This window comes from Pan paniscus, chromosome 9, assembly GCF_029289425.2.
Source record: "Pan paniscus chromosome 9, NHGRI_mPanPan1-v2.0_pri, whole genome shotgun sequence".
NCBI lineage: Eukaryota > Metazoa > Chordata > Mammalia > Primates > Hominidae > Pan > Pan paniscus.
This window is the reverse complement of record NC_073258.2, coordinates 134,865,556-134,881,515: the sequence shown is the minus strand read 5'-3', so window position 1 is coordinate 134,881,515 and position 15,960 is coordinate 134,865,556. Positions and strand designations below refer to the sequence as shown.

At 47.7% G+C, this 15,960-nt stretch overlaps 2 protein-coding genes across 4 annotated transcripts in view; one reads left to right on the top strand and one right to left on the bottom strand.

Moving 5' to 3' along the window:
* Positions 1-2,764, top strand: part of NCAPD3 (non-SMC condensin II complex subunit D3) — a 71,432-nt gene extending 68,668 nt beyond the window's left edge. For all 3 annotated transcript variants that reach the window (XM_034934089.3, XM_008973261.4, XM_055095124.2), the window contains 3 exons: positions 1,837-1,911; positions 2,000-2,060; positions 2,148-2,764. In XM_034934089.3, the coding sequence (XP_034789980.3) occupies positions 1,837-1,911; positions 2,000-2,060; positions 2,148-2,256 (245 nt within the window). In that variant the 3' untranslated portion in view covers positions 2,257-2,764. The remainder of the gene's footprint in view (positions 1-1,836; positions 1,912-1,999; positions 2,061-2,147) is intronic.
* Positions 2,765-3,453: 689 nt separating this feature from the next.
* The window catches only part of JAM3 (junctional adhesion molecule 3), a 90,503-nt gene continuing 77,996 nt past the window's right edge, over positions 3,454-15,960 (bottom strand). Inside the window, exons 2-9 of the mRNA XM_003819845.6 lie at positions 15,312-15,377; positions 14,426-14,539; positions 10,806-10,958; positions 10,202-10,404; positions 9,147-9,246; positions 6,506-6,635; positions 6,364-6,418; positions 3,454-6,060 (exon numbers count right to left, since the gene is read on the bottom strand). Coding sequence (XP_003819893.3) covers positions 6,025-6,060; positions 6,364-6,418; positions 6,506-6,635; positions 9,147-9,246; positions 10,202-10,404; positions 10,806-10,958; positions 14,426-14,539; positions 15,312-15,377 — 857 coding nt within the window. The 3' untranslated portion in view covers positions 3,454-6,024. The remainder of the gene's footprint in view (positions 6,061-6,363; positions 6,419-6,505; positions 6,636-9,146; positions 9,247-10,201; positions 10,405-10,805; positions 10,959-14,425; positions 14,540-15,311; positions 15,378-15,960) is intronic.

Below are 15,960 nucleotides of genomic sequence, written 5' to 3'. Positions count from 1 at the left end.
TCTTCAAAGCTGGCAGGAAAGATGCCACCCAGTTCAGCACCAATTCACAGTGGCTTTGCTAAATGGAAATGAAAATTAGTCAATTTTCAGAGCTAGGATTTTAACTAAAAATCTGTGGGGGTTTTAGCAAGTCCCTGTTACTGTTACCATTCGGGTGGCACAGACGCTGCTGCCTTCGATTCTACGCACAGTGCATGGGGGACGTCAGAGCCCCCGCACCCGGGCTTCTGTAAAGATGGGAGACTAATTTCCTGGAGCACATATGGGCTTCCAAACAGGAAGAGCAGTGTGTGTGTCAGGAAGGGAATTTCATGTGACAGCACAAGGAGAGACTTCACAGAAACAGAATAAGCAGATCTAGCAGTGATGAGGAATTCTCTACCATCGTCTGTTAGTGACACTCAAGTAGCCATCAGGTACACAGCTGCAGTGCGCTGATGAGCTTTGAACTGTAAATGGGAAGACACAGTCCGTACTCAAGACACCACGTGGAGAACGGGGAGCGCTCTGAAGCTGCCTCCTCGCATGTGCTTGCAGAAAGGCAGCAGGTTCAGTGGTACCAGCAAGCAGCTGCCCAGCCCGTGCTGTTCCCGGGAGTGTGCTGGTGGCAGCTTATGCACTGGGTACAGCACCACCCAGGAGGGGCGAGGCTGCACCACCCGGGCCTCCAAGACAGGGTGGCGTGTGTAGGCAGATGGGGCGGGGGCGGGGGGGGGGGGCAGAGAAGCATAATGTGCAGACAGGGCCTGCTGAGGAAGAGGACGCAGGAGGGTGGACGTGTGTGTGCACGTGTGGACCTGAGCATAACAGGTGAGTCTGTAAAGGCAGCTTGGGACCAGCTGAGACTGAGGGTGGACTTCAGGCTCTCCTAGGAACACAGCGATCGAGGTGTCTTGAAGCAGGGCAGTAAATTTACCAGCTTCTTGATGAAACATAACTCCAGTGATGCAGGGATGATACTGTTAATAAATGACAGTGGCTGCTAATATGTCTTGAGCACTGCCCTCGCAGCCAGCACCATGCTAAGCACTCAACGTAGATAACCTCGTGTAGTCCTGGCAGCCCCCCAATGAGGTAGCTATGTTTTTATACCCACTTAAGAGATGAAGAAACCTGAGGGTCTCAGAGCAGCTCACACAGCTGGTGAGACACTGAGCCAGAATTCACACCCAAGCTGCGGTGGAATCTGCTCCTCAACTGTGTTCTCCTGTTCCTGAGGGCAAACTGGAGGGGGTTCATTGCGGGTAGGTGCCATGAAAAATCAAGGGTGAGGGGTGAGGTGGACTGAGCCGCTCCCAGTGTGGCACGACGGGACAGGATGAGGCGGCGACTTGAGGTAGAAGGGACAGGACTTGGCTGCTGATTCCATGTGGAGGAGCTGCTCACGGTGCCACATTTCCAGCGCGCATGCTCCAGTCACTGGCTGGAAACCAGCAGGCACGCGTGGAGGTGCAGAGGCAAGGAGTTGAAGTGTCCTCGGGGAATCTGGGTGAGCCACAGTAGGAAGTGTAGTAAGTGGGACAGGGCGGTCACCGGGACAGGGGCAATGATGGAAGACGGTGGGAGGGAAGCCGGAGGCGTGAACAGTGAGGCCCTGGTGCCAGCCAAGTGCCTAAGAAGGGCTGCGGTCAGAGAAGGGGGTCAGAGAGACGGAAAGGAGCATCCCCAGGAGGGGCCCTCAACACTGCCAGGCCCTGGGACAGGGTCCAGTGGAGGTCTGAGGGCCGCCGCTGGGACACTGATGTGGACACCGTGCCTACGTCCCACGGACAACTAGAACAGAGACCTCCAATAGACCACGCGGCTTTCACTCAGTGGTGTCTCCTCTTTATGCAGAGAGCATCAGTGATGTCACGTTTGGAGCAGGGGTCAGTTACATCGGGACACCACGGACTCCGTCGTCAGCCAAAGGCAAGTTCTTGGTGTCCTTCTGGGCTGATAGATGCACTGCCTTTGAGGTTCTGGGAAAGCTGAATGTGTTTGTTTGACTCCCTTTTAGAGAAAATTGAAGGCCGGAGTCAAGGAAATGACATCTTATGTTTATCACTGCCTGATAAACCGTAAGTTTAGCAGTGTTCCTTTTGAGGTGGATGTTTTTGTCAGGGTTTTTCTGAGTTCCAGAATGACTGCACATGTCCTTTCCCTAGGCCCCCACAGCCTCAGCAGTGGAATGTGCGGTCTCCCGCCAGGAATAAAGACACTCCAGCCTGCAGCAGGAGGTCCCTCCGAAAGACCCCTCTGAAAACAGCCAACTAAACAGCGCCTCCCACCAGTGTCCAGGCAGGCAGGAGCCCTTGAGGAAGCAGTCTTGTGTCCTCCGTGTGAAAGCAGCTGGATCACTTCCCGCAGTCCTTGGGCAGCGCTTTGCTGTGGAGCACGAGAGCTCCTCCTCAGGGGCCTGGCACTCACCTTCTATTCTGTATGATGTATATGGTTAAACACTGTCAAATAATAGAGATGTGCCAGATTTAGATTTTCTTACCCTAAGCCTAATCTGTTTAATATTGTAACTTTATTCCATTTGAAAGTGTCAAGCCCATTCAGATAAGCTATAATCTGGTCTTTAAGGAACACAACTTTAAAACTGCAGCTTTCTTTTATATAAATCAAGCCTCTGTTAACTTGAATTCCTTATAGTACATATTTTCCCATCTGTAATGACGAAATTTTGATTCTAATATTTTTTCTATTATTTATAAGTGCAAATTTTTAAAAAAAGTGTACAGCTTTCTAAAAGTAATAAAGGTTTAGCATAAATACAGCCTTCCAGTAGTCAATAGGATTTTTCTGTTTTTAGAACAGAGCTCTTATTGGTAATCATTTTAATTTTACATAAAGCATGTTTGTTAGAGGAATGAAACCAAATCTTTCTTTCCTATTAGAAAAAAGATGATTGATTGTCTTGAAGGGCAGTTCATCTGTGCCCACGCAGAGGCGGTGTGCTTTCCCTAACAGACATGAACAGCATCCCTTCTTGGGAAAAAATGGCTCTGCAGCCTTCCCCAGAGCAGCACTGCCGATTTGTGCAGCCCTCTGTTAAGGGCTGCTCCCATGATGGGGGAACAGCTTGAGTCTCTTCTGTTAGCACTAGTGGGTAAACTGAACGCTATTTTTGTTCAAGAATATCCAGAAAGAAATGCAGTTGGTTTGTTTTTTAATCCCAGTATTACAAAAGCAAAAGTACAAAGTGATGATGTGCGTTGGTTGGTTTGGGGGATGGGATGCCACTGAGATCTGCCCACTGCTATCCCAAGTGGGAACCGCAGCACAGGTGGGCTCGGTGGCGGAGAGGCGCAGCACTGCTCTTGAGCACAGGCTGACCTCCTGCCCAGCACTGACTTCCCTGGTGGATGGGTGATTGATAGCATTTTTAGTGTGCCTGCCTAACCACTGAAATGCTAGGAAGAAGAGACAAACCCAACGTAAGAGCAAATAACAAAGAATGAAGCAATGTTTGGGTTTTTTTGAAGCTTTTATAAATGAGGTTAAACAAATACCAAATTACAGGTGTGTTAGTACAAGTCTGTAATATCTATGTACAGCAACATCCATCCAAAGGCAGAATCACAGCCTCGTATCGGCCTCGAGTCTTGAGTCACATTCATATCTTAAAATACACGAGTATTCCTTTTCCGTCTAGTCTCAGTTATAGGCAGCTACTTCCCAGACTCTACTTCCACTTCTCTCTACTTTTTCAGACCTGGTTCCCATGGCACTAGTGTAGAAGGTTTTAGGGTATAAGAAGAGGGGGCAATAAGGCTACCCTATCACTATGACAACCAAGAAGGAGGCTGGAGCGTGAATCCCCAACGCTGAGGGTGGGGAGCCATCCCTCTCTACCAAGGTGGCAATGATGGAGGGAACTTGCATGCTAAGCATCCAGGATGCCATGCAGCAGACACCAGGGAGCACTGAGCCACTGCTGGAGCATTTCCTGCCTCTGCCAGGCGGCCTGCGGCAAAGTGTTTCACATAACTAAAAAAAGTCAACACAGTCTCATGTATGCAATTAAAAAAAAGCTGTCAAAGTATAAAAAACCGAAGACACTGGAAGCTGAAAGACAAGGTGAGTAGTGAGAGCCGTTCTCCAGGCACACAGTGGAGTGCTCCTTCTCAGCAGCTCCTTGCTTTACAGCACTTCAGTCCTGAGTCCAGCACGGCAGGGCATGTGAGGCTGAGAACACCTGCTCTTGAAGAACACAGGCTTCTGAGTGATGTTGCTAATGTCCCCCGACAAATGGGAGCAGTGTCTCCGGCGGATGAAAAATTTAAAGTCAAAATTAGAAAACTGCTTTTGATTCAGGCGTTTCACTTTCCTCCCTGCCAGGCCTTTCACCTGGCTGCTCCACCTGACGTTCTTTAAAAGGCTGGACTGGCCGCCACTCCATCATGGTTTGTTTTGAAATGCGACAGAGCCTGTGGCGTCTGGGTGCTTTCTCTGTGGCAAAGAGGAACAGTGGGATCCATTTTCTTTTAAAAATGTTATTGTACTTGACAGACTTGATTTCGCAATTGCCTTTGGCCTTAGGTAGTCTTAACAAATAATTAAACAAACTTAAAAAAAAAATAGCATTGGGGGCTCTATTTTGTGAGCCATCCATAACCAAAAAGAGGTCTGTTACAGGAGCCCAAAGCTGGGACGCTACATGGAAGACACCAGTGTCCCTGCAGTGCCCACCTGAGAGCTGTGCTGGATGAAGCAAGGGCCACGTGAGTAAAGCTCACTGGGACACAGCCACTGCCAGGGCCCAACGATGGCAGGGCCTCCTGGCAGACAGCGAGGCAACAGTGAGCTAGAGCGGGGGCGCCTGGCGCAACCCCAGGAGCTGACTGGCGTCTGTGTATGTACATCTGAGGGCTTCTGGGTGGCCTCTGGGTACAGACTGTCCTAGTCATCTCAGGAAGAGGCAGTTCAAAGCTAACCTGAGAGGTTTCTTTTGAAGAGATGCAAACTGATTTCAACATTGCTCAACTGGAATTTTTAAAGGTTTCCTAAGCAACTATGGTCTGATGTGTAGACAGTATAAGTTCCCTTGTGAAAAAGGCTAAAACTTGTGTGAGAAAAGGAACATCGCAGTAAGCTTCCATGAGAGGATTCCTTGGGTAAAATACTCTTAATTATTGATATTTTCCAATTTAACACTAGTAGCTTGGAACTTCTACCTTAAGTTGAACTTTTTTAAAAAAATAGGTTATTTAACATTGTATGACAATATATTTACAGTTTAAATAGAAATTTTCTTTTCAATAATCAAAATACATCCTTAGCAAAAATTTAGATGTAAAATTTTATAAAATAAGACCGATAGAAAAGCATATTTCAGTACCATTTCAGACTCAGCCTAAGACGAAGGTTTTCCTTAAATCCTGACACCCTGTGGGACAAGCAGGGTTCCTCAGGCAAGATCCCTCTTCCAGCAACCAATTTACCTTCCTGATTTTGGTGGTTTTTACAAAATGCTGATCCAAAAAGCTTCTCCACAATGGACACTGCAACACCGATCAGCAGAGCCTTTAAGAAGAAACTGCGGTGGTGTCTGTGGGCCGATGAAGTAAGGCTGCTGCGTTAAGAAGCCTTTTCTGGGTTCCCGCCGGGATGCGCTGCTGGTGCTGTCCAGCCACCTCGCCATCTCACATGGTGCTGTCGTGGCTGCTGAACCACCAGTGGTGAACATGCTGGCTTCACAGGGCCCAGCACAGGGGCGTTTACGTGAGCAAACTCTTTAAGATCACCCTAATACTCATGCAGGAATCAGGCCAGAAACAGATTAGGAACCCAACTCAGTGAACGCACCCAGTTTCGCTTCCTTGTGGTTATATTTACCGGGTCCATCTTGAGGAAAATTCTTCTATTCATGTGGCTTGTTAGAGTAAGAAGAGTAGTGGTCAACTTTGGCCAAAACGAAAAGCTTCTGAATGAGTGTCTAGCTCTGTCCGAGTGCATCAGCTCTCGCTGCCTTGACAGGAGTTTCTAGCAGAGGTATGTGCACGTGCGCTCTGTGCGCTCTCAGCCACACCGCGGGTCTCAGATCACAAACGATGACTTGTGTCTGAAGTCGCCCTGCAAAGCCAACACACAGTTAGAGCCATCAAGGGGCCTGGTGGCAAGAAGGGAAAAACACGGAGTAAGTCTAACATGGGCTAAATACAAATGGAATAATCATTCTTAAAAAGTACCATCACTAGCGCTTGCAAAGCACAAATCCCATTAGTGTGTGTGTGTGTGTTACTGTGAAGGGGCTGAGGAGCTCAGGAGCTGCACAATCACTCAGAAATCTTCCCAGGAGACCTGTGTGGTTTCCAAGGAGGAATGTTGTTTTCCCTGCTGGGTACACCTAGGTTTCCAGGTTTACTAAATGATTACCTCCTCGTCAGTGCGGATGTAGTTAACTCCATCTGGTTTCCCTGGGTTCTTGTAACTGTGAGGAGAAGAGAGCAGTTTAGCAACAGGGTTGTTATATTATTGCCAGCTTGAACTTCCCTTTTTTCACATAAGGCAGGCTCACCTTTCTCCATCCTGTTTATTGTTGATGAAGTAGCCACGTCTGTATGCACAGCAGATGCCCAACGTGATCAGGGCCAGTACAGCAAGGACAACCAGAACCCCCCCAATAATTCCGCCAATGTTCAGGTCATCTGAAGAAAAGGAGGTTTGGTGGAAGCCATGATACACACTATCTGTTATTTAAAAAGGCCCTGGCCCTGCTGTGCCTCCTTCCTTCACCCCAAACCCACTTGCCCCCTGACCCCTCAGGCCTACCCCAGCTAGAAGAGAGAACACTTACAATCCTTCTAGCCTAGAACATATAGGACACCATAACTCCTAACTTCACATGTGAAAAGCACTGAGACTTCTACAGTTGAAATGCAGTCGCACTGAAAAGTGTATTAAAGTGGGTTTGGCACTGTAGGCTTAAAAATCCTCTGGCTGAATGCCTGAGATTACTTATGGAGGAAATGGTTATGAGGACAAGATTAGGAGCCAGGATCCCAGGAAGAAAAGAATCCCTAATTTCCAGGGCCTCCCTTTGTTGCAGATTGCTGCGGGGAAGAAAGGTAGTTTCAAGCCTTAAAGAATCTGTCTCAAAAAACAAACAAACAAACAAGTAAAGAATCCTAGGTAAGAACTAGAGCTTTGTCTCTGCCGGCTGCCTGACCTCCGATCTATAAGCCCTCTGAGAGGAAACTCCCTGGAACCCTTTTCTCATGTCTATACACTGGGCAAAGGCACTGGGTCACTTTCATATGGGGCTCTGGCAGCCGTTCCTTCAAGCAAGCAACACATGGAAAACTATGCAGGGAATTTATCAACAAGAGCCAAGTAACTTGGAAGTTTTAAAAAATCTCCTTTATCCTAGTGTATTGGTTCTCAAAGATGAATGTACACTTAAAAATCAACTTGCAGGCCGGGTGCAGTGGCTCATGCCTGTAATCCCAGCACTTTGGGAGGCCAAGGTGGGCAGATCACAAGGTCAGAGATTTGAGACCATCCTGGCTAAGGTGGTGAAACCCCGTCTCTACTAAAAATACAAAAAATTGCCTGAGCGTGGTGGCGGGCACCTGTAGTCCCAGCTACTCGGGAGGCTGAGGCAGGAGAAAGGTGTGAACCCGGGAGGCGGAGCTTGCAGTGAGCCGAGATTGCGCCACTGCACTCCAGCCTGGGTGACAGAGCGAGACTCCATCTCAAAAAAAAAAAAAAAAAAAAAAGTAAACTTGCAATCGTTTTTTTTTTTTTTTTTTGAGACAGAGTCTCGCTCCATCACCCAGGCTGGAGTGCTGTGGTGCAATCTCGGCTCACTGCAAGCTCCGCCTCCCGGGTTCAAGGGATCCTTCTGCCTCAGCCTCCCAAGTTACTGGGACTACAGGCGCCTGTCACCACACCAGGCTAATTTTTGTATTTTTAGTAGACACAGAGTTTTGGCATGTTGGCCAGGCTGGTCTTGAACTCCTGACCTCAGGTGATCCACCCGCCTCAGCCTCCCAGAGTGCTAGGATTATAGTATGAGACACCACGCCTGGCCATGCAATTTTGATGTTAAAATGTCAATTCCCAAGTTTCATCACTAAAAAGTCAATAGGCTAAAGTAGGTCTGGGGCAAAACTGCAGGAGAAAACAACCCTAGAGCAGAGTTTCTCAAACGTGACACATGAGAAGAATCCTTTGGAACGCTTGTCTCACACACAGACATTTCTAGCATATGTCTGAGGTGGGCTCGAATCTGTATGTGAAACAGTGGTCCCAAATGGGTATCACCAGGCAGTTTTGGAAAATGCTGCTCTGAGGAGAGCTCCAAATAGGGAGGAGGAAAGGATTCAAAAAATGCTCCTGGCTGGGCACAGTGGCTCATGCCTGTTAATCCCAGCACCTGGGGAGGCCGAGGCAGGAGGATTGCTTGAGGCCAGGAGTTTGAGACCAGCCTGGGCAACACAGTGAGACCCCGTATCTACAAAAAATAAAATTGGCTGAGCATGGTGGTGTGTGCCTGTTGTTCCAGCTACTCAGGAGACTGAGGTGGGAGAATGGCTTGAAGTCTGGGTTTGAGGATGCAGGGACCTGTGACTGCACCACTGCACTCCAGCCTGGGCAACAAAGCAAGACCCTGTGGTGTTTTTTGTTTTTTAAGAAAAAAAAAAAAAAAGCTCCCCAAGTGATTTGGACACATCTTCTCTGCCCCCACCCTCCTCTCAACGCCCCTCCGTTAGGGGAACCAGAGCCCTGAGATAACATTACTCTAGGGGCTAAGCTTTGTCTGCAGGTAAAATTACTCGGGCTAAAACTCTGTCAGTTTTCTACAAGAGGGTTATAACTGGATAAATTTCTGGAGACCTGACACCACCTTACATTTTGATAATTCTATCAATTACCAAAGAATGGAGTTTACTAAACTTGCAGTGAAAGTTGCAAGGCTGGCCACGTTCCCAACACCAGCAGATCCCAGAAGGTTTTGTTTTGAGGACCTGCTTATCTGGACTCGGTTTTCTCAGCCTTCCCTTCACTGTGCAGTGGGTTCTGGTGGACCTAGGCAGCTCCAGAAGAAAGCTAACCCATGGCGGAAGAGTTCTCTAAGCTGATGGTATAATATTAAATTAAAATGTTCTATTCCCTTCCCAGTCTTGCGATGAAACCTCTTCAAAAAAGAAACTCACAGACTTCCATCTCCTGCTCCTCACACCTGGCTGAGCCTGCGTCATTGGAAGCAATGCAGTAGTACTGCCCAGAGTCGTCCTTGTGAACAGCAGTGAACACCTGTTTCAGGGAATGACAAGTAAATAATCGGACCCATCATGGGGCCGATTTCTGAGAGCACATCCAGCTGGGTCCAGAACTAGGTCGACACCTGCTCGCTTGCTTTCAGCTTCCCCAGCACTGTGCATGTTCCTCCCTGACCCACTCCCTGATACCTGCCTGACAGCTCCCCAACAACCAATCCCCTTGGGACTGGAGACACCAAAGCCTGGCAACATCCGAAATGGGAGGTGGAACCTTGCTTTTATTCTGGTAAAAGGGCTCTTCAATGATGACTGCTCCTGGGGCAACATTTTGGCAAAATGAACACAGAGGACCCTGTTAAAATCTGTCTGATGACTACGTGGAACTGGATGGTCCACAGATCAGAAGGTACCTCCCGGGAGAGAACCACATGCAGTAAAAGCCTGGTGTGGTTTGCTGGCCAGGTCACTTTGTCCTCTAGTGCATGACCAATCTGTTTCCTCTCCTCCCCCACCTCCCACCACCACCACTGGGTTATTTTGAAACAAATTCCAAACACCTTTTATCCATAAATACTTCAGTATCTCTACAAGACTGTAAAAAATCGTAACCACAATACCTTCATCATGCCTAAAGCAATGAACAGTTGCTTAATAGATCATCAAATACCACCTAGTAATCCAATTTCCCCGATTGTCTAATGACTTTTACAGTTGATTATCCAATCAGGGCCCTAGTAACATTTGCTTAATATCCCTCTTCGGTCTCAATCTATGGTTTCTTTCTCTTCCTTATTTTACCCCCTAAGAATGTACTTGTTTATAAAAGGAAGAAGGGTCATTTTTCCTGTAGAATCCCTAACATTCTAGATTTTTGACTCCTGTCTTATCAAGAAGTTTCAGTATCTCTCCTAATAATTCTTCTTTTCACAATAAGCATCTCTTGCCCCAACAAAGACATCTCCATCCTCACCTCTTAGAAGAGATCTTACCAGAGTGCCTGTTTCAGAGTTTAAGTGGAAAGAAGAATTGCGAAATCTGGGATTGGCTCTGGAATCCGTGGGCAGTGGTACATCATTGCGATACCAGCTGTAGTGAGGCCGGGGGTGGCCCTCACTCTCCTGGCAGTGCAGTGTTGCCATCTTGCCTACTGGTACAGCCTTCGGCACTCTACAGACAGGGGTCACTGGCTTCACTGTGGGGAAAAAAAGGGGGTGGTGTTTAAGATCTCAGTGACAGGGCTCTATTCTTATTAAAGCCCAGAAGAAATCAGCTCCAAAGACAAGACAGCCAGTCGAGGGGTTCCCACGCCACTGCTGTTCCCAGGATCACAACTGCAGACTGACAAGCCACCGCTGCATCCTGCCCTCCCATATGTTAAAGCGCCTCCTCTAGCTGGTGGAAGGAAGTGACAGGAACTTCACTTCCCTTCTCACCTTCTACCCCAACTCAGGCAGTCTCAGCTCTCAACAGTTCTCCCCTCCCTAAGCCATGTGAAGCCCTCAGGGATACAGTTCTAGAAGGAAAGAAACCAAGACACTAACTGATCTCTTGCATCCTATGGTGGCAATGTCTCACCTTCGCATGAGCTCCTACCTTGCACAGTTAACTCGATCACAATCTCATCAATTTCCTTGCGGTCATTTCGAGCAACGACCTCACAGCGATAAAGGGCTGAGTCTCTCCGTGTCACATTCCAGATCTTCAGGGATGTCTTCCCCAGTATTTCTGCACGACCTGCCAAGTCTCCTACAGAAAAGACACGAGGCACTAAAAAACTCTTTAAAGAAATCTTTGCCACTTGAAGAGGGTGGTTTCTGGGGCTAGCACTAGATGCCACAGCAGGGAAGCCTGCAGATCAGTATTTATTTCTATTCCCGAGTACAGAAGTGAACTCTCTTGAGGACAGGAACCATGACCTATTCCTATCTGTAACCTAAACACCAAAAATAGTTCCTGGTGTGCAAGACACACTCATCACCATGTGTCTCCGTCATTAAAACCAGGAACTTCACCTCCTCCTCCTCCTCATTTCCAGGAAGGACCGCCCATGAATAGAAAAAAACACCACTAGAAAAACAACCAATGTTTCATAAATGATGCTGAGATAACTTGATATCCACTTGCAAACACATGAAGTTGAACCTCTCTCTCACTCCATATACAACAAAGACCTAACATAGGAGTTAAAACTATAAAACTCTTAGAAAAATGCATAAGCATAAATCCCTCATGACCTTGGATTGGGCAATGGTTTCTTAGATATGACACCAAAAGCACAAGCACACACTAAAAACAGTTACACCGGACTTCATCAAAATTCAAAGGACAAAGGCAGGTGAAAACACAATCCACACAATGGGAGAAATACCTGCAAATCGTACATCCAACCTAGCATCCAGAATAAAGAAAGAATTCACACTTCAGTAAGAAATAGACAACCTAATTTAAAAACTGGACATAAGGGTGGGTGCAGTGGTGCACACATGTAGTCTCAGCTACTCAGAAGGCTGAGGTGGGAGGATTATTTGAGCCTGGGAATTCATGTCCAGCCTGTGCAACACAGTGAGATCCTGTTTCTAGAAAAAAAAAATATTTTTAAATGGACATAAAATTTGAACAGACATTTCTCCAAAGAAAATACACAAATAAGACCCTCAACATCATTAGTCACCAGGAAATGCAAATCAAATCCACAAGACGCCGCTTCCGACCCACTAAGATGGCTAGAACTTAACAAGTCAGACAATAACAAGTGTTGGTAAGGATGTGGGAAAATACACTGCTGGCAGGAGTGTAAAATCGTAAAGCAGCTTTGAAAAACACTCTGTCGGTTTTTTAAACAACTAAACATGCAACTACTGTAAGACTCAGCAATTGTACTCTTGGTCATTTATCCCAGAGAAATGAAAACTTAGGTTCACACAAAAACCTGTAAACAAATATTGATAGCAGCATTACTGATAATAGCCAAAAAGTGGAAACAACCCAAATGTCCATCAATAGAATGGGTAAAATAATGTGGTATATCTACAATGGAACATTATTCAGCCATAAAAAGAAATGAAGTACGGACACACGCTACAACACAGATGAACCTTGAAAACAGGATGCTGAGTGAAAGACGTCAGCCATGAAAGACCACAATTTCTATCCAGTGTCCAGAACAGGCAAATCCACAGAGACAGAAAGTGGAATCAGAGCTGCCAGGGATGCGGGAGGAGGACTGACTACTGCCGGGTACGGGCTTTCTCTGTGGGATGATGAAAATGTTCTGGAATTTGATAGTGGTGATGGTTGCACAACTGTGAGTATATTAAAATCCCCTGAATTGCACACTTTAAAAGGATGTGGTACGAATTACAGCTCCATAAAAAAACATTTTAAACACAAGACATAATAACACTTTCAAAGAAGCAGGAAGAACCTGGAAAACAACAAATAGGGGAAGGAGTTAGGAACACATGACACAAAAGAGTAGCAACTACTCATCGTGAAACCTGACAACTGCTGACAAGGACATGAAGGGCTTGCCATAATACACTAAAAACGGCACACTAAAAGATGCTTCCGATGGAGCACAGACATTGGCGACAACATTTTCGAATGGGAAGCTTTGTTATACAGCCACCCATTAGTGGAGGATTCGAACCTCTACCGTGTGAGAAAAGAGTAAATAAACCCCACCAGGGTGCCTCTGGTGCAGCCCTGCACTGAGGTGAGGAAAGAGGCCAAGTACAGCTGCATCCTCCCCAAGCCCCGGCATTCTGTGCAGGAAACCGTCTCCCTCAGCCTCCCCATCCCTGTGGCTAAGAGCAAAATGTTTAATCCCCAGAAAAGGAAAGTTCTTTAAAGAGTTTCTCACCTGGTTCCTCTGATGCTCTAACTACATGCTCAGGGTTTAGCAGGGTCAGCCTGAGTAGCCAAAGAAAACAGATCTGTGTTCTGAGAAGAACATTTCCATCACTCCAAAAATAAGAGGCAAAGGAGGGACTTCACGTGAGTGGGAAGCAAAACTCTTTTGAGGAGACTCAGGCTCCTGGCGACACTGAGAACCCAAAACAAGACTGTGTTGGAGCTGCTTCCACAAATCCCTCCCAACTCTCAACTTCTCTGAGAACTCCACAGGCTCCGACTCATGCACGAGCCTGCATGTGTACCTCCTGCAGCTCCCGCCCTCCTGTCAGAAAAAGGATGCCATCCTCCTCTCCAGCCACCTGCCTGCCTCCCTCTGTGCCCCTTGGCACAGCCAAGCCCCAGCAGGCCTCCCCTCGAGTCTCTCTCCCTGCCTGCACCCCAGCTTGGGGCCCCCCGCCAGCCTTCTCCCGGACTCTGCAGAAGGCCTCTGACTTGGGCCTCTGCTCTGAGTTGTGCCGCCTCCAATCTCTTCTCTACAGCAGCCACTTCAGTCTTCTGAAACATAGATGCAGCCACGGCACCTCCGCTGAGAGCCTCACAGCGGGCCCTCAGATACCGCCCATGCTCGCCTGGCATTCAGTGCAGTCTGCCTGGCCAGGCAACCTCTCCAGCCCCTCTCCTCCCTCTCTCCCTGTCCATGTACCGGCAACAGTGGGGAACTTGCAGTCTTTCCCATCAGCCAGTCCGTCTGTTGCTTCTGCGTCTTCATACACAGCATTCTTTCCTGACCACCACCTCCCTCCACACCATCTTGCCTGCTAAGCAGCCACCCTTCACACGGCACCCAGAGAGGCCACTTTGGGGAGCCTTCCCTGACCACCATCCTCCCACCCGGAGGATGTCACTTCCGGGTACCCCGTGTTTTCTCCCCATCGGCAACCCCAGCACCAAGCCAGAAACACAGTGGGTGGCTCAGTCTGTTTGTGCTGTGCCGTTGCTGAAACATATGGTCCTTCTCATTCACTCACCTACATCACTCACATCAGGATCATGAGAAGATGGCCTAGGAAAATGTTCACTTTGATTTCCCAAAGAGATGGGGCTGTGAGCAGATTAAGATCCTAGCTAATGAACTGCACTTGTTGATGCTGGGGGACAGGGACAGGGAGGCTTGATATACCATTTGCATTACTTTTGCATATATTTGAAATTTTCCATAATTATAAATCTTTAAAAAAAAAAACGGTCCTAGCTACAGATGCAGGTTACCAGTCTGAGGTAAGTTTCTGGCCAAGAGTGTACACCCAGGTCTATGGACAGAGGAAAGGTCAGCAAGCAAGAGGACTACAGGATCATACCCTGAATTTTGTTGTCAAAAAACACATATGTGGTTTGTTCATCTTGAATTTTCTTCCACTCGATCCTGGGGTCACTTGTCTGCGAATCCGTAATGATGCAAGACAGTTCCACACCTAACACGCAAAGAAGAAAAAGAGCTCTCGGTGAATGTGGAGTGCTTCTAGGTTCAGCTGCACCCAGACCCTGCAAGCTCTAATTCAAGAGGCCTTTCATGCAGATTAAAAACGTAGCCAACTCCACACTCTAAGAGACTTTGAGAAAGGATTTTTTGCCAGAAAAACAATAAAGATAATTAGCAAGGATTTTACTACATAGTGTACCCCCTCCCTTAAACACCCTGCTCGTATATAAGAAATTTCTTGGCCAGGCGCGGTGGCTCACACCTGTAATCTTAGCACTTTGGGAGGCCAAGGAGGGTGGATCACCTGAGGTCAGGAGTTTGAGACCAGTCAGGCCAAACATGGCAAAACCCCATACAAAAATCAGCTGGGCGTGGTGGCGGGTGCCTGTAATCCCAGCTACTCAGGAGGCTGAGGCAGGAGAATCGCTTGAACCCAGGAGGCAGAGGCTGCAGTGAGCCAAGATTGCGCCACTACACTCCAGCCTGGGCAACAGGAGCGAGACTCCATCTCAAAAAGAAAAAAGAAATTTCTTTGTTGTGTGATCACAAAGCCAGGCAGGAGTGCGATGACAGCTGATGGAAAACCGCACAGGGCTCACTGCCGGCCTGCTGATGCCATGCTTCTAGGCCTGTGCACCGCAGAGCAGTCCACCCGGGACATCTCCCTGGCACACTACAGAGACAGATGTGTCCTGAGTTGGCTGCAAGACACCAAATGTCCAGTAGATGGTGCCCATTATCCTAGGCATTTCCTTTGTACTTACTTTCAAATTCCTGTACCACTGGGGTTCGATTGCTGGATTTGAGATTTACAGCCCCTATCAGGCAGCCTGAAGGAGAAAGAAAAGTAAAATCAGAGAAAATGTATCTCAAACGGCAGAGAAACCTTGCACTGAGGTCAGGTTTTCCCGTCTGCGTAGGCTATGGTTACTAACCACAGAGGATGGAAAAATATTCCACAATAAAGTCTCTTAGGTAAGCCAAGTTAACTGCTTTCTCTCTCAAATCTGACCTTCACTGGAAGGAGCCAAGGGAAAGAGAAGAGTTCTAAGAACTCCTTCTCCTTTCTAGTCCCAGAACAAAGCCCTCAGAGCTTTAAAGCCTTTGTCTAAGCATTTCCTATTGACCCTTCGACACCTCTCCTCCCAGACCTGCCCGGGCCTTCTGCCCTTCCTCCCTCCATCATCCCCTCTTCCCCAGGCTTCCAATCCTGCACAGGCACCCTCAGTGGCACGTGATATGGGCCAGACTCTTGGGCTGGAACTCTTCCCTTCGGGACGGCATCAACACTCTCTGGGTATGGTTATCAACCAGCTAGGAGTCCACCTCGCTGTATGAGCAACCCGGTGGTTCCAGTCCACGAAGTTTTCACCGGTCTTTGTTGAAATGAGAAAAATAATAATATAACACGGT